Source organism: Budorcas taxicolor, chromosome 21, assembly GCF_023091745.1.
Source record: "Budorcas taxicolor isolate Tak-1 chromosome 21, Takin1.1, whole genome shotgun sequence".
Taxonomy (NCBI): Eukaryota; Metazoa; Chordata; class Mammalia; order Artiodactyla; family Bovidae; genus Budorcas; species Budorcas taxicolor.
In genome coordinates, this window is record NC_068930.1 from 59,219,722 (window position 1) to 59,237,435 (window position 17,714).

General features: G+C 54.2%; 1 protein-coding gene across 1 annotated transcript; it reads right to left on the minus strand.

Annotated features, from left to right (window-relative positions):
* Positions 1 to 256: 256 nt before the first annotated feature.
* On the minus strand, positions 257 to 17,437 carry STRC (stereocilin). The gene is made up of 29 exons (XM_052659916.1): positions 17,395 to 17,437; positions 16,350 to 17,135; positions 16,236 to 16,260; positions 14,069 to 15,320; positions 12,791 to 12,853; positions 12,596 to 12,706; positions 12,258 to 12,424; positions 11,699 to 11,885; positions 11,447 to 11,562; positions 11,067 to 11,199; positions 10,510 to 10,692; positions 10,188 to 10,226; positions 9,867 to 10,034; positions 9,666 to 9,731; positions 9,063 to 9,188; positions 8,721 to 8,779; positions 7,841 to 7,964; positions 7,615 to 7,727; positions 4,999 to 5,134; positions 4,430 to 4,626; positions 4,159 to 4,249; positions 3,788 to 3,944; positions 2,917 to 3,086; positions 2,124 to 2,279; positions 1,403 to 1,545; positions 1,067 to 1,215; positions 742 to 839; positions 514 to 661; positions 257 to 345 (listed from the first exon to the last, which is right to left on the minus strand). The coding sequence occupies exons 1-29, from the start codon at positions 17,435 to 17,437 to the stop codon at positions 257 to 259; spliced, it is 5,295 nt and encodes a 1,764-aa protein (XP_052515876.1).
* Between the last annotated feature and the right edge of the window lie 277 nt (positions 17,438 to 17,714).

Here is a 17,714-nt window from a genome sequence, read left to right on the forward strand (position 1 = left end):
TCTGTGTTATTTCTAATGGTGGGATGGGGAGGAACTAGGAGAAAAAAAAAAAAAAGGCAATGGGATTATTTATGATGAAAAGAGACTCCAGATATGGCATGCCAGGAACACTGATTCTCAGGTGGGTGGAAAGCATTAACATTCTACCCATATTCCATCAGCTTCCTAGGATAATTAAATTGCACTTCCATTTGCACTTTATTCATTTTACTTCAAATGTTTTTCCCAACAAATCTCTTTAACTGCAGAGACAGGCTCATAGCAGATTGCCAAGGAAGCAGATGGTCAATGCCAGGGCCCAGGAGGGTTGTGACCAGTCCTGGAGACCCCAGGCTGTGCTTCGACCTGTAATGAGACAGAGAATGGAAGGAATATCACAACTCTGTTCCCCAGGAGCCACTGATACTTGGAGACTATTTGCCTCTAGAGCCCTTCACTCTCAGATCTCCCTGAGTTAGGGCTCTGATTCCGGGCCAGGAGTTCGGGAGTCAGTCTGTGCAGTTAGGGACTCACCTTCCTGCTCCAGGCTCTCCATCCCCTCATACTGGGCCCACGCAACTGCTCGTCGCTGCTCGGGACTCAGAAAGGCCATCTGCTCGGGAGTGACAGCCATGGCCTGAACACTGGTGAGACTAGACAGCTGGGTGGGGCTGAACACCACCTGGGGATGGGAGCAGGCATCAGGGCATCCATTCTGGCCCTCTTCTGTGGTCACTCAGACCCCATCCCATCAGTGCTTACAGCAAATTTAGGAGCAGGGATGACAGAAATGGCCAGAGGGGTAAGGCCCTGGATCTGTCCTCGCAGCAGTGCGGAGAGAGCCAGGTCTGGGATTCCAGCTGTCAAGGCAAGTGGGATGGGCCTCCAGATGTTATCCTACCCTGGCCTTCTCTAACTACTCCCAAAATACTCTTCCTCAGACCTTCCCCAGTATGTCTCTAACTTCTTATCTAGGTGCCTTAGACTCCCACCTTAAGATTTCAGAGAAGTCCTCCACCCAGTCAATTCACGATGTGGAAACTGGCCCCTGACACCCAGCCCCAGTAGTGGCCCAGTCTCCCTATACCTGCTATTGTGCCAATTTCAGTGAAGATCTCGGGCCCCCAGTTACTGACTGGGCCAAAGCCACCAGGCAGCACCAGGAGCTGGGCCAGAACCTCCAGCTGCTCTTCAGAACATGGGAGATGCAGGTGGCCCAGGAAGAGAGCTGCTTGGCTGTGGAAGAGTGGGAAGAGAAGGGAGGAGGATTCAGCCCCAGTGACAGGGTCCGTGGTCATGAGTTGGCGGTAGCGATGACTTTAAGCAAGATTGCTTCCTCCACGGGGTCACTCCCGCATGATCCTTCCCCAGTGAGCCCACCTTCCCCACAGGGCCACAGCCCACACCCTCCTCTACGTGTGACCTAAACTCCCAACTGCTGATATGCTGTAGCTCCTCAGGCCGAAGTCCACAGACTGTGTAGCCCAGTGCAGTCAGGTGGAGGAAATCCAGGCGGCTCACGTGTCGACCACTCTGCCGCAGGAAACTGGAGACCACCACCCGGAGCTGGAGTCGGGGTGGAGATCACAGGATAAGGAGAAAAGTCATGAGGAATTCATGGATGGGGAACTAGCTGCTTAGGGAAGGGACAAGCGCTACTGGGTTTTTCTATTAGTAAGACCTGAAGAGCCAGCGCTGTGCTGTGCTTAGTCGCCCACTCGTGTCTGACTCTGCAACCCCACAGACTGTAGCCCTCCAGGCTTCTCTGTCCATGGGGATTCTCCAGGCAAGAATACTGGAGTGGGTTGCCATTTCCTTCTCCAGGGGATCTTCCCAACCCAGGGATTGAACCCAGGTCTCCTGCACTGCAAGCAGATTCTTCACCATCTGAGCCACCAGGGTAGCCCAGAGAGCCAACAACCATGGGGAAGTTTGAGGATCAAAAAAAGAGGACAGGAAAATAAGAGGCCAAAGGGAAAGGAGACAGGGCCTCAGTGAATAAATCACTGCTCTAACTTCCTACTGGTATGGAGTATTAAGAAAAGATAGAAAGCATGGCCAGGTATGGTCACAAGACAGAAATTCCTTGGGCTTTAGATGGCCTGGAGGCATTCGGAAGGTGGTAGAGAGGAGGAAGATGTTACCTGGCTGGAGCTCCAGCCATCTATCTGCCCCAGGGTGCTCAGCACGCCCCAGTCCACCAGGCTCAGCTCCTGGAGTTCCCGTTCTCCTAGACCTATTAAAAGCCGACCCAGCTGCAGGATCTGCTCAGGACGGAATCCCCGGGGGGGACCCCACAACTGGAGAAAGAGAGGAATGGTGTGAATGGGAAAAGCACGGAATTAGGAGTCAGAATGCCGAGGGTCAGTCTTGCCTCCGACCTGAACTGTGTAACTCGAAGCAAATCCCTTGCTTTCTCTGGGTCTTTAGTTTCTTCAACCATAAAATGAGAGGATAGGATGAAGTTTCCTCTGACTAAGGTGTTATTGAAAGACTCTAGAGTCTCAGTAGGAAAGAATAGCAGATTCTAGTCTATGAGTTCCAATGTGCACCAGACATGGGGTGGGGGTAACAGGGGCAAGATACAGATGCCCAGACCTGATCCTCAGAGAACCTTTCTTCAGTAAGTCTACAACGGGATCCTCAAGCATTTCAAACACCTGCTCCCCAGATGATTCTTTTTTAAATAATTTTTCCCCAGATGATTGTGATACCTGCTAATGTTGGTAACTTCTGGTCCCTCTAACCATTTCACTAGCTTCCTGTCCTCAGTATCCATCCCCTCTGACTTCCTACTCAGGATCCAAAACTTTTCATTCTTTTATGTCCTATGTCCCCCCTCTCTCATGCAGCTATCCGTTTCCATGTGTCCCATACCACACCCAACCAGCTTCCTATGTTCAATCTCCAACCCTGACTGGACTCTCCATCACTAACCTGTTTTGCCTTGCTCATTGCTGCCCGGAGTTCCTCAGGCCCAAGTCCTGGGTCTCCTGCAAATAGTGCGAGGCAGTCCTCAAAGTCCAAGAGCTCCATCTCTGCGATCTGGGTTGCAGACCAGGCTGATGGGAATGTCCCTCGTACATCTGCACAGTTTGGCACAGGTTCTGAAGGAGGAAGGCAGGGTCAGGCGGTCAGTGCAGTACTAAAGCATGCCAGTGGTCAGGGCCAGGGGCATGAAGGGTGGGGGCCATGGTGGGTGGGGGCCTCCTCTCAAAAAAAAAAAAAACCCCAGAGAGATATCTGTAGATGGAATGACCCATCCAACCTTTAAAGGACAGGCTAATATGGGCAGTATGGCTCAAGGGATTACTGTAGTGTGAGATTTGTAGGACTCAAAGATATTAGAACGGGTGACTGGGGAGGAAGAGCCCCTCATTGTATAGATGGAAGGGCTTGCCCAGGGACTGAGTGGCTGATCTAGGTTGAAACCCAGGTTCCTAGCCCCACAGTGTCACCTTCCTCCATCCTAAGCATCGTCCCAGCAGAGAGCACCACACTTATCCAAGCCTAGAGCTGAGTCAGCTGTTAACAGGGCTAAGAGAGCAGGGAAAGGGGAGTCCTGGGCTAAAAACTTAATGAGTGATAAATTCACAGAGGTGTAGAACCCTACAACTGGAAGAGCCCTTGAAAATCATCCCTCACTGCTCTGGGCTTTATAGATTAGAAAACCCCAGCCTGGAGTGACGCTGTACAAATCTGCTGAAAGCAGTCCGATTGCGTGGTTGAATACTTCCTGTACCCCTGCGTGGTTGAATACTTCTTCCTGTACCCCTTGCTGGAAGTATGAGCATCCGGGCCGTCTCACCTGGGAGGTTCTCTGCAGCAGGCCGCACAAGCCCAGCTACCAGCGCTGCTTTCTTGGGAGCGAGCTGTGGCCCCGCACACAGCTGTCCAGCTCTGCTCTGATCCCAGCTCTGCTGCTTCTCGAGGAGTCTCTCCAGGGTCTCTGGGCCCAAGGCCTCCTGGAAGAGAAGGTGGAGGGAGGGTGGGCAGAGCCAGGCACATCAGGAGCAGCTGCTACAGCTGTAATTCCGAAATCCTGTCTCTTTTCAGCTTCCTCCCCCAGATTTGGGCTTCACATCCTTTGCCTTCAACTTCCTTGGCCTTAGCGCCGCTCTGACCTAGCTCCCCAGTCCCCTCTCTGCTCTCACTCCCTCCTGTGCTCCTTCACCTCACCCTGGGGATCAAGGAAATAGCCTCGGGAGACAGAGTGAATACTAGGCGTCCTGCTTGCTCGACTTCATCCTGGCTCCATAACTCTGGTTTCCTGAGGGACAGAAAGAAGATCAGGATGCTGAATGGGCTGTGAGGAAGAGGAAAGACACGCTGAGAGAGGGGACTCAGGGCTCCAAGGGCTTCTGGCATACTGAATGGGCTGCCACTGAGGAGGGTGGTTGAGAGGGTGGGTGAGGATGAGTTAGAATCTGGACTTCCCGGAGGCCCATACCCAAGAACAGGCTCCTGCAGCAGCAGCCGTCCCAGCTCTGTGGCAAACGGCCCTCCGAGGCAGAAGCCTTGCAGCTGACTGAGGTGGGCCAGCAGGATCTGCAGGGGGATCCGCCGCGTGCTCTCTATGCCCAGGAATCCAACCAGGGGCCCCAAGGTCTCCAGCACTTCCCTTGACACTGTTGTCTCCTTTGGGGCCTGGAGGGGGATCAGACCTTGGGACGACACACCTCTGACTCAGCGGACCAGTCTCTTTGATCAAGACACAAAGACGTGGTCTCCCTCTAGCCCCTGATCCAAGATCCTATGAAGCTTATTGCCACTGTCCACTTCTCTAAACTATGAGCCCAAACAGGAGCGGGTGGAAAGATTGGGAGGTGGACTAAGGAAATTTTAATACTCCAAGGGATGTGGACAAGAAACATGAAGCAGACCATCAATGAATGGAACCCAAAGGCAGACCTAGGGCCCTGCAGCAAACATTTGAGTCTGGGCCTAGAAGACAGAGCATTGTCTGAGTGGTGACAAAGGCCCAGGCCACTGTTCTGAGTCTGGTGGGGGGACTCTTACCAGCTTTTGTAGTGCCTGCTCTGCCAGGGCTGCCCGGTGGAGTGGGGTCAGGGCCAGCAGCTGCTCTGGAGCGCCTCGTACCAGTTCCACCACTAACATGATGGATTCATTGGACAGTCTATCCATCAACTTGACTCTGTAGGAATTTGACAACAGGAGGACTTGGAACTGAGCCAAGTTGAGAAGGGAACCACAGAATGCCTCATTCCCCAGACAAGAGGTAACACCAGACCAAACCCTGTGGCCCTGGATAGGAACTGATATTTAACAGACCCAGATCCAATTTCCACCTCAGTGCTTACAGGGAGAGAACAACGGGAGAGACCTATTTCCAGTCTTCTTGAGAAGAATGACGAACAATCCTACCTCATCTAATAGAATAAAAAAGCCCAGATGTTAAATATCATTAAATCCCCTCCCCCATTTTATGGATTAAAAAATAGGTTCATATGGACTTTCCTGGAAGTCCAGTGGTTAAGAATCCACCTTGTGACGCAGGGGACATGAGTGTGATCTCTGATTGAGGAACTAAGATAATGCCACAGGGCAACTACTGAGCTCGTGTGCTCTGGAGCCTGAGAGTCACAACTAGAGAGTCCGTGCACCACAAAGGAAGATTCCACTCAACCCAGTGAAGATCTTGAGTGCTGCAACTAAGAACCGACACAGCCAAATTAATTAATTAATTAGAAAAGAAGAATCCACCTTCCAACGCAGGGGTTCAATCCCTGGTCAGGGAACTAAGATCCCACAGGCCACGAGCTGAAATGAGGACCCAGCACAGTGAAAAAAATTTTTCTTTAATTTAAAATAAATAAATAAAATAAAAAATTAAAACAGATTCACAGAGAGGGGTCTTGCTCTCAATTCCTATTTCCCACAGGATCACCCTTCCTCTATTTATTGTGAGAAGATCCCCTCTGATTTGTATAGTACTATACAATTGACCCGGGAGGAGGGCATGGCAACCCATTTCAGCATTCTTGCCTGGAGAATTTCATGGACAGAGGAGTCTGGCAGGCTACAGCCCACAGGGTTGCAAAGAGTCAGACATGACTGAAGTGACTTAGCACTCATGCACCGAAGTTCTTTTAGGTGTTATCTCATTTGATTTTCATAGCAAAACCTGGGGGTAAGAGGTATTTTAGAGAAGGAAATGGCAACCCACTCCAGTACTCTTGCCTGGAGAATCCAATGGACAAAGGAGCCTGGCAGGCTATACAGTCCATGGGGTCACAAGAGTCGGACATGACTTATTGACTAAACCACCATCACCACCAAGAGGTAATTTCCTCATCTCTCTTTCACAGACAGATTTGAATGGCATTTTTAAAAAGCCTTTTTGCAGAAAAATCAGAGTGATACTCTATACTCTACCTAAGGTTGCCAAGTCTGGAACTGGGCCAAGTAGTACAAAAGCCCAAATCTGTGGAAAGACCTTTAAAAATGTAAGGATAGGGTCAGCTTCTTCCCAGAAAGACTGACTGGAGTCAGCCTTTTCCTTCTCTGATTTACAGTTCAGTTGGCAATGGGGTGGGAATGGAGATGATATGGGGGGAAAAAAGCCTGTGAGTTAGATACTCATAAACTCCAAGTCTCTAGTTTAGGAGGAGCCCTGGAGAAGGCAATGGCACCCCACTGCAGTACTCTTGCCTGGAGAATCCCATGGACGGAGGAGCTTGGTGGGCTACAGTCCAGGGGCAGCAAAGAGTCGGACATGACTGAGCGACTTCACGTTCACTTTCACTTTCACTTTGGGTTCATCAGTCATCTCCCTCCTCACCCATACTTCAATCTGCTCTGTAACCTTCTTGCTGCGGGGCCATCCAGACTAGGCTTGACTAGCTCAATGACAAGAACTCACCACCACAATCTTCCTCATATTGTGCAAAACTCTGATTTTCATTCAATGGTGCTAGTCCTGCCCAATGGGGTCATTCAGAAACATGCCAATCTATTTTCTATTTGATGGCTCCTGGGGTATTTGAACACATTTATCACATGTTTCGGAGGAGCCTGTAGGCTACGGTCCATGGAGCCACAGAGTCAGACACGACTGAGCGACTTCACTTTTTCTCACATGCTTCATTCATTTTCCCTTTATTTACTCCTCTGAACATACTGAGAACACAGTGCCCTAAGGAGACCACAGTCCTGTGGGGGCAGGATTGACCATTGCTTCCCTCATTTTATATATTTAATTTTAATTACTTTTTTGGGCTACCCCACACAGCTTGTGGGATCTCATTTCCCCAACCGAGGACTGAACCCAGGCCACGGCAATAGAAGCCCAGAATCCTAACCGCTAAGCCACCAGGGAACTCTCACTTCCCTCATTTTACATATTCTACCACTATTAATAGGGCCTAGGTTATATTAAGACTGCTTGGCAGGTCACGTCACAATATTGCCACCTTCAGCTGCCCCATTTTGGGGGTCTTGTTGGGGGAGCCAGTCAACACCTAGAGCAACTTTGAACAGCATCCTTCACTTTAGGCTGTAACTGATGGGAACAACCAGACAGAAAAGCACCACCTCTGTGGTGTTTCCTAAGGGCAGATCTTCCACCCCAGGCTGAGCCTTCTGAGAATCCAGTATCTCCAGTTGTAGCCTTACGGTAAGTCCAGGAGGAGCTTGGTGTCCAGCCCACTCAGCTCTGGCCCCAGGGTTGCCAGCTCTGGCTCTGGCATTGCCATCCTCTGCTGTAGCTCTGCCCAGATACAGGTCCTCTGTGGGGCAGAGTAGGGAGGCAGGTTCAGGACAGAGGTGAACAGTGAGCCTCGGTTCTCTACCCGGGGTTCCTGCCTCCCTGCTCCCACTAATGCCCAAGCACCCGTCTCACCAGGCTCCCTCGGACCCCAGTGGGCAGTTGATAGATCATGTGTACCACTTCAAGGAAGTCTGCCATCCAGTTGATCTGCTGCAGAAACTCACAGGACATGCCCCCTGCCAGCGTACCCAGAGCCCTGGAGGTGTGTGAGTAGGCACATGCTCATTCAACACATGCCACAGCCTGTCTGCTCCTTATATCAACATTCTCAACACAAGGACAGATGCTCATTTACGGTAATTTGCAGTTTGAGAAATATCTTTCCCATAGATATTCTCATTGGTCTCCCACACCATTATTATTTATCGAGTGACAGTCCAATATCATCCTACTAGAAATGTGGTCAACTGAGGCTAGAACCACATCTTCAGAAGCCCATGGGTTTTTAGCTGGGGGGTGGAGGTAAGGTGATCCTTGCTCCTGTTAATTCCTGCTTGGTCAGTGGCTCTGAGGGGTTAATCAGCAAATATCTATCAGAAGCTTACACTGGGCCAGACACTGTGTTAGGTACCTTATATGCCTTATCTTGTTTAATCTTTACAACTACCTATGAGGTAGGTACCATTTCAATACTTATTCTAAAGAAGGGAAAAATGAGGCTTAGAGAGGTTGAACATCTTGCTCAAGATCACGAAGAGGAGACAGGGCTAGGACCTGAATCTGAGTCTTCTCAAAATCCCTGAGATCCACTCAGGATGGATGCTGTGCTCTAGAAGGGCAGGAGGGTCAGGAGAAGAGGAGCCAGGAGAAGACCCACAGGCTGACCTATAGGTCACTGATCCTCATACACCTTCCACCCCCACCCCCGGATATCACATGGTGCCTGGCACACCGTAAGCGCTCAAAAAAATGTTAGTTGAATTAAACTCACAGCTCATTACAAGTTACTCACTGCAGATTCCTGAGGGTCAGGTTAGTGGGCACTTGCATCTTCTCCCAGAGAAACTGTGCCTACAAAAGAAAGAAAGAGGAGCCGCTTCCCAGCAGAGATATTGCCCAGGAACCTAGGACGCCTTGGACCCAGGGCTGCCACTCCACCCTGTGGGTCCCACCAGCCTCCTACTCTCCCCAGTGCCCACTCCCTGGGAAAGAGAGACAAATGGGGGGAAAAGGGAGGAGGGAAAAGCATCCTAAGGGCTGCTGGGAGTGAGGTGCCCAATCTAGGGCTGAGGGATGGGTAAAGGAGGTGGAAAATGTTGAGAGAAGGGAGTTCTAGGCTAGTGGGAAGAATCACCTGCTGCTCAGACCAGGGCAGCTCCCGATAGCGCCTTCGGTCTGCCAGCAGAGCAGCAGAGTCCAGCTGTAGCAGCTTTAGTGGGAGCAGGGGCAGCAGGCAGTCTGGCCAGATGGTGGGGATAGGCTGTCGGAGGGGTAAAGTGCAGCAGTGTGGTGATAGGTGAGAGCGTCTGGACTCAGGCCTCAGGGAAGAAGGGGATCTACGGCGGCAGGAAGGGACCGGAAACTAGGAGAAGGGTGGAGTGGCAGGTGCCAGCCTAGCAGGGCACACTCTAGAGCCCTCGCGGCTGTGGCCAAGGGTCCCTGCCGTCTAGGCACCTGACGGACTAAACTCCCTTAGTCGCTCTGAGCCTCGGTCTCTTTGTTTGAAAGGAGGGTGACTGCCCTGGAGGATTCCTCAGACCCTCGGGGCTTTGACGTTCTGGGACATTATGCCATCCTGCGTTGGGACTGGGAGAGCTGCTAAGGTCTTAGGGGACACAGAGCTAATGTAGACACTCGGGCCACTTGCAGGGGGAGAACGTGAGGCAGTGCCAGCTGTGTGAGATAGCCCTGGGATGGGGAGAGGAGCTTAGTTGGCAGAAACCACACACACGCGTACCTGTCCAGGGATGCACACAGCTGAACCGGCTCCTGCTGCACCTGCATTTTTAACACCATCTTTCACCTGCATGAGAATTGGCTGTGTATGTGCGTGTGAAAAGTGGGGAGGTTTGGGGGTCCTTCCCTGGCCATAGGGAAGGTGACCCCTCCCAACCAGAGCCCTCCTCCCTGGTCGGCTGTCTCCCTGCTGCTCTCGTACGCGGAAGGTCTGCAGCAGGGCTGCGGTCTGGCAGGCTGAGAGGCGCGCCAGTTCAGGGGCCAGGCAGGGACAGGCCCTCAGCAGAACTCGCCTCGGGATGGCCTGGAGCGTCTGGGAGCTGAGGCCTGGAAGCAGAGGGTGCAAGGAGCAGAGTTCCTCCAAGGACACCTGGGGAGCGAGAGAGACAAGAGGCCTGAAGAAGACAGGCCAGGTTGCAGGGAAGGGGACAATCACTGTGGAGAGAGGCAGCAGGGGTGAGAGGGAGCGAGGGAGGAGGGGGACGAAGAGCTCGGGCTGCGCAGAAGAGTTGCTGCCACTCACATCATGCCTCGGGAGGAGCCGTCCAAGCAACAGGACAGCCTAAGGCGGGAGGGGACAGGAAAAAACAGTGCTGAGGCCCTGGCAGCCGGGTCCTGAACAGGTCCCTAGGGCCCGACCTCCCAGACTCCCAGCTCCCGCTCCACCAGCCTGGCTCTGGGCTCTTCCTCATCTGAGGAAGAGGGATGAGGGCGTTCTTGGGACAGAGGAAAAGGAGGCTTGGGGGTGGGTGGGGTGGGATCAGGTAACAGCATCCTTGAATGTAATTGTCTTGACTGAGGTGCCGGGGATGGAAGACGGAAGCCAGGGAGTGGGATAGGCCCACCTGGGCAGGGGTGACCCTGGCTCCTCGCAGGGCGGGAAGCATGGCCCTCAGCTGCGGCTCTGACAGCTCCTGCAGGAAGCGGAGCCCCAGTTGAGGGAAGAGAGGAGCCCAGACCCGGAGCTCCCGGGGGCTCAGCACCGCTCCTCCGGATGAGCGCAGTACCCCCAGAAGTTCATAGGCTACCTGTAACCAAAGAAGGTTTGGGTCTGAAAAGAAAAGACAGGTGAACCTAAAGCCTCCTCTCTAATCCCACATCTGGATATTCCAGGGCCTGGGCTGTGGCTTGGAACCAGGGATAGGACAGGAGCAGATTGGGCTCAAGTCATCATAGGAAATGCTGGAGATGTCGTGGACCAGATGGAGTAGAGTCAGGAAGAGGTGCTAGCAGGTATGTGTGGCTAAGGAGTAAGGAGATTAAGAACGAAGCTGCATGCGGTGGGATGAGGGCTGGCTCCAACAGTGCTCCAGCTTGGCTGAGGTAACCGGGCACATCCTCCACACAGACCACCCCCCATGGGAAGCCTGGAGTTCTTGAGGGCCTGGGCCAAGGGGCTCACCCGTCCTTGTGGGCTGAGGGTCCCGTTGGCTGCACATTCCAGCAGCCCCCGTTCTACCGGCCCCATTGGATCATTCAGGGGAACCAGGCTCTGCAGCTCCTCGGGGGTCAGGAAACAGGCGAGGGGCCCCAGCCTGAGGAGGGCATGAAGCTGGCCTTCACGTGGTCACTGAGGCTGCTACTGAGGCAGGGACTGTGTGGCAGGGAGCAGCACTCTGACCGCTAAACTAGGAAACGTGGGGGCCACAAACAGGCCTCTCTTGCAGGGCCCTGTGATGCCCCAGGGCCACGCCTCCTCTGGTGCCCCTTCCCTCCTGGGACCCCAGCCTGTCCTGGCAGCTGCACCTGCCTCTCCGCCGCTCTGACCCCACAGGCACTCACCTGCGCACCTGCTCCTCTCCATCCTGGACACTCTGGTTCACCAGGCTGCGCAGCACATGTCGGGCGTGTCCTGGCCCAAGACCTGCCGCTGGCCAGCTGTCCTCCAGGGCCTGGATCTCGGGTGGGGAAGGTCAGCTCGTGTTGGGATCACTGTGGGACACTTGTGGGGAGGGGGTCACTAGGAAACAGGTCACTGATGCCATCCCACCTGGCCGAAAGCTTGCTAGTCAAATAAATGAATCGTTCTCATACCTGGTGAGGACTGAGCTGCAGAAAGTTCTCCAGAGGGAGATGGGGGAGCAGGGGCAGCGCGGCCCAGAGCAGTTCCTGGGGCCAGGCGGGCACTTCCCCAAACAGCTCAGGGGCCAGCAGTCTCCTTGCCAGAGCCTCTTTCTGTTCAGGCCTCATTCCAGGGCTGTAATCCCGGATGGCAGCCAGGCTGGGGAGAGAGTGGGTCTCACCCCTTCGCCCTGTCCCCTGGCTCTGTGTAGCCCTGCTGTCATGGACAAGAAGGACTCCCTAGTTTTAATAGAAAGTACTGTTCTGGGTGCGTGGGCTTCCCGGGTGGCTCAGCTGATAAAGAATCTGCCTGCAATGCAGGAGACCTGGGGTCAACCTCTGGGTTGGGAAGGTCTCCTGGAGAAGGGAATGGCAACCCACTCCAGTATTCTTGCCTGGAGAATCCCCATGGATAGAGGAGCCTGGTGGGCTTAAAGTCCATGGGGTTGCAAAAACTTGGACATGACTGAGTGATCCAGCATAGCACAGCTCCTCCCTGTCATGATCGGGAGGAGTAGTACAGAGTCCTTACACACTGTCATTGGCCAACAGGGATGGTGGGAAGCGCATCAGGTCAGAGACAGCCAAAAAGGGGATGAGTGGTGAGAGGTCAATGAAGAGCTGGGAGGTGAGGCGTGGGTACCGCTGCAGCAGCAAGGCTGTCAGGCGACCCAGGGCCTGCTCCTCAGATGGTGGCACCTGTGGGGGCACAGGAACAGATGCCAGCTCTGGAGATGCCCACTCTCCTGGCCCCGGCTCCTTTTGCATCCCTCCTTCCGCTGGAGCAAGCCTGCTGCCTGCCTGGTTCCAGGTGCTCTTGATGCCTAGACCTCCCCCGCCACCCTTGTCCCCCTCTCCCTCCATGCGCACCTGCAGCTGAGCCCAGGAGCGGTGCATGAGCGTCAGGAAGCCCTGAGCAGCCTCCCTCTCTGCTGAAAGCACCAGCTGCTGGAGGTTTTCTGGCGGCATGTGCAGGTATGCCTGGGCACGGGAGGTCATGGTGGTTATGGCCTCAGTGGGCACAGATCACCCAGCCCGCCCACACACCCTGCCCCCATCTATTACCTGCACAAGAATCTGCAGGGCCCAAACACTCTTCTCTCTCTGCAGCAGATCCCACAGCACGGGCTGGTGGGGAGACAGACAAGATGCCAGGAAAGTTGTCCCCTCTGTCCCTCCCGCAGCTTCCCCAGGTCCACTCACTAGGATGCTTGTTCTTTTTCTGAAGCTGTGTGTGTGTCTCCTTTAGGTCAGGGACCACATTCTCTAACTTCTTCTATAGCCTTTGCCATAGCTGGCTCAGTAAATATTTGGAGATATGAACCAAATTTGGAGGAGGGCATGGCAACCCACTCCAGGATTCTTACCTGGAGAATCCTATGGACAGAGGAGCCTGGAGGGCTACAGTCCATAGAGTCGAAAAGAGCCAGACAGGGCTGAAGCGACTTACCACGCACACACATGAACCAAATTATTACATTTCACTGGTCCCAGGAATTGAGAAAGGTGGGCCCTACCATGGAGTAAGGATTCTTTACATTCCCCACAGCATCTAGCAAAGTGCTTTACATATAATAGGAAGTCAATGAATGAACTATGGTGTTCACATATTCCAGCCCCTTCACTCTACAGAGAAAAAACAAAGCCCAGGAAAATCTAAGTAAATTGGCTCAAGACCATGCCTGTGGTATAGTCAAACCTAAAACTTCTCATCTGCAGTCACCCTGAATTTTTCTCATTTCTGCCTTATCTTCCTATATTTTGCCAGTTTCCAAATCTCACTCTCTAGGGACAGAATTAGAGCCCTCTAACTTGATCCCTTTCCTTTCTGAAGCAGAAAGGAGGTAAATCAAAGAGCCAGGAAGAATAATGAGATAACATTTATTATATATTGTTTGTATATCATATACTAGCACTAAGCCCACGGCCGGTGTCATCTGATGTAACCCTTACAGCCACCCTAAAAAGAGTGGCACCATTATTTTCCACCGTTTTTCTTTTTCTGAGACTTTTTTTTTTTTTTGGCCGTGCCACACGAATGTGGGATCTTAGTTTCCCAACAAGAGGTTGAGCCGGTGCCCTTGGAATGGAAGTGTGGAGTCTTCACCACTGGACGGTCAGTAAAGTACCCCCACCATTCATTTATAAATGAAAAAAGTATTGTTCAGAGAGGCTGAAAACTTGTCCAGGGTTGATCACAGAACTAAGATGTGAACGCAAGCTTGGATGACTCAGAGCTGTGAGCTTAACCACTGCACTGCTGTCTCTCAGTGAGATTGTAGAGAATTCCCATGGAGACCCTTCCCTCTGCTCCGGAAAATTTCACCTTGGCAAATCACTCACGCTGAAGCAGGCCAGAAGCTCCATCTTGCTTAAAGCGGGGCTGGAGCTGTCAGTGGGGTCAAAGCCTGGGGTTGGCTGCTCCTCCTGTTCCAGGAACTCCCCGACCGTCCGCAGCACACTGCGCCGGCCCTCTGGGCGGAAGGCATCCCAGAAGGAGCAGTTGTCTGGGAGACTGGAGAGCATCAGGGCCTGACCCAGCATTCCCTGGGCCTCGTTCCCTCCGGCCCCCGGCCCCAGGAGGAAGGTCAGCAGGCGCAGGAGATAGTGTAGGCGTGTGGGGTGGGCAAGGGCTGGCACGGAGGACTGACAGCGTGGCAGCTGGGACAGCATGCCAAGCAGGAAGGGGCCTGGGGCCAGGCAGAGTGGGGACGGTCCCAGTGGTGGCAGAGAGGGCAGAAGAGGGCCCAATAACCCCTCCAGGAAGCAGGTGTCATTTCCCCCACGACTTATCCGGCACTGGCCGGCTAGCCAAGGCCAGGAGGGCACCAGGGCCTCGTACATGGTGTCATTGGCACAGACCATCAGCAGGAAGCTGCCCCCATCTGGGCAGCGTTCCCCACACGGTCCGATGTAGCAAGGGGGGAAGGCTGTGACATCCGGGGTGGGGCCCTGGCACACGTGCTGAACCCAAGCCTGGTTGCTGGGGGGCACAGCCTGCAGACTCGCCTCCCCACAAAGCCGCTCGGCCCACAGAGTCTCATTCTCCAAGAAGCAGCCCCAGAAGATCTCTGGGGTCAGAGGGACAGGGGGCAGGCCTTCAGGGCAGCTGGTGGGGGGTGGGAGCAGGCCGGCACAGAGCCGCTTTACCAGGCGGCGGTTGGGGCCCGAGAGGGTGGAAAAGGAGAGGTTGCCACAGATGGTGTCTAGGAACTGCTCAGGAAACTGGTCGTGGCAGGCCTGGAGCCAGCCTTGGGCGCCCGGCGCCCATGAGACTGCATACCACACAGCTGTCTGGCAGATGGCAGCGGTGCTGGGAGGGGGCTGCGGGGTGACAGGCTTGGCGTGCTGGCAGAGCAAGTGGATGGAGAAGTTGGAGATGCTGTAGGGTGGTGCCGGACCTGAGAGGTTCTCACAGAGGGCCTCCACAGAGATGGCCCGCCGCTGGCGAGGGCTGATGTGGGCTGAGGGCTGGGAAGTCCTAGGCAGAGGCACCCCTGTGCTCAGGCAGTGGAGGAGGGCAGGGGGCGGGGGTGGCGATCCAGACAGAAAGCCCAGTGCCCGGACATCCCAGGAGAGGTTGTGCCGGATGCCCCTGGGAGCAGAGGGAGAAGCAGGCAAGCAGCTGCTCAGTTTGCATCTCCTCCACTTGAGGTTTCTGGCCCTGGCCCAGAGCCCTACAGGGAGGGTGACAAGCATAGGCTTTTCCAAAAGTGAGGTCCCTGGGAGTGACAGTATTACTGGTTTAAATGTTGGGATGGGGGAGGGGAGAGAGATCTGTCCTGCCAAGGCACAAAGTCACCCGGAGTTGCCCAGCCAGAGCCCCTCTTCTTTCTCCTTTTTGCACACGCTTTTAGGTAGCTTAAATAAAACCTTTGGCTGGCCTCAGATCAGGGCATGTGCCCAGCGACTGAATATGGCCCCCTGTGCTCTGGTACTGCTGTACCCAAACAGTAAGGGGTTGAGGAATCAAACCTTGTCTTCTCTTCCCATACTCTATCTTTATTAGTTAACATTTATCAAGCACTATGTGCCAGGTACGGGCTTCCCAGGTGGCGCTAATGGTAAAGAACTCGCCTGCCAATGCAGGAGACGTAAGAGACGCGGTTCGATCCCTGTGTTGGGAAGATCCCCGGAGGAGGGCATGGTAACCCACTCCAGTATCTTTGCCTGGAGAATCCCATGGACAGAGGAGCCTGGCAGGCTATGGTCCATAGGGTCACAAACAGTCAGATGTGACTGAAGCGCCTTGGCATGCACGCACTTCTTCTAGGTGGTTGACATATACAGTATCAACTCATTTAATCCCCTGCGAAAACTCCGAGGCAGTTAATATTACCCACAGTTCTTGAGCGAGGAAACTGAGGCACAGAATGATACTCTAACCTGTCCAAGGTCACATGGCTAGGAGGAGGTGAAGCTGGGGCACCAACCACCAACAGTCACCCTCCCAAACCACGAAACCACATTCCCAGGCCCTGCCCCTCAGAACTCCTCTCTCCTTACTCACCACAAGAGCAGCTGCTGAAGGTTGCCTACGAGGGAAAAAGAAAGGAAGAGGACTAACTCAGTCTCAACCTTGCTGGCCCTGCCACAGCCCAACCCTGGACCTGGTGGCACTCACCTCCCTGGCACTGCCCATTGGCATCAGGCTCTGGCTGCCCCAGAATGGAAAAGACCTCATCCTGCAGGGAGTCAGTGATGCGCAGCAGCCCCTCCTGGAAAGTAGCATAAAGGGGGGCCCCCACTGTGCGCAGCAGACCCCCCCAAAGAGCCTCCTCAGAGCCCAGTTCCCCCACTGGGATAAGCAAACCCAGCAGACCCTGCAAGAGGTGGGGGGCTGGCTCCCTCCCATCGAGGCCCGTGGCATTGGCAGGGTCCATGCTGGGCTGTACCCGCACAAGGGCCTGCCAGCGTGTGCCCTCTAATAGCAGCAGCAGAGAAGGCAACCAGTCAGCTGCCAGAACACAGTCAGAGGGCCCATCACGGGTGCAGGGGGGCCGGGTTGGGGTAGGGGGTCCCCCGGGAACTAAGGCTCCCAGCAGCACCTCTGCAAGTCCACTCAGCACACCTGCCTGGTGCCCCAGGAAGTCCCGGGGGGTCTGCTCCTGTCCCAGCAGAGCCAGCACGTCCCCTAGCAGCCCTAGCATTGGCTCCCAGTCTGGGCTGCCCCTCAGCGTCACTAAGAAATCGTGGAGCCGGAGGGCAGGGGGCTGGAGAGGTGGGGGCTCTCCCACCGGTCCCTCCCCCATTCTCCCAGGCTCAAAGGAAGAAGAAATGTTGGCCAAGAAGGCAGAGAACCGTGAGTGGCTGAGGGAGCCCTGGGGAGCCTGGTCCAGAGCAGAGAGCGCTGACTTCAGGAGGGAGAGACCTGAGTCCAGGGACTGAGACCCAGTAGGGACCAGAGTCACTGTAAGGAAAAAAACCGGAAATCACCATGGGGGGAAAAGCCTGGGACCCAAATTCAGCCCTGGCCTGGAGCCCAGTCCCTGCCTGGATGAGTTGCGAAAGATGGTGAGCTGAGTCCCTTTCAACAACTCACATTAAGTCTTGGCCTGGTTTCTTAACCTTCGTTTATTTTTTTCTCTAACCAGTTAATCTCTGCATTCTTAAGTCTCTATCCAGCAACCATCCCCATCATGCCCAGCCCAGCTCATTGTCCCCCTCACCTGCACAGGACAGCAGCAGCAGGGGCCGGAGGCTCAGAGCCATGTTTCCAGAAGACTGCAGGTACTAGAGGTGAGTTCTGGTTATTCTTACCTTGTGTGGGAGAGCCAGGTGAGGACAGGGCACGGCGGGCAGCCCAAGCTCCGCTGACACCGTAGTGTGGCCTTTCAGGAAACAATATCCGTAACCTGACAGCAGATTTGTCACCTGAGCCACTGACTACCTGATCCTTCGGCTTCGGAGAAGGAGTGCCCCTGTCCGAGGGACCAGTGATAGCGGATCCCAGGGGACCCTGGGAAGAATCCGAGGATATAGCTCCAGT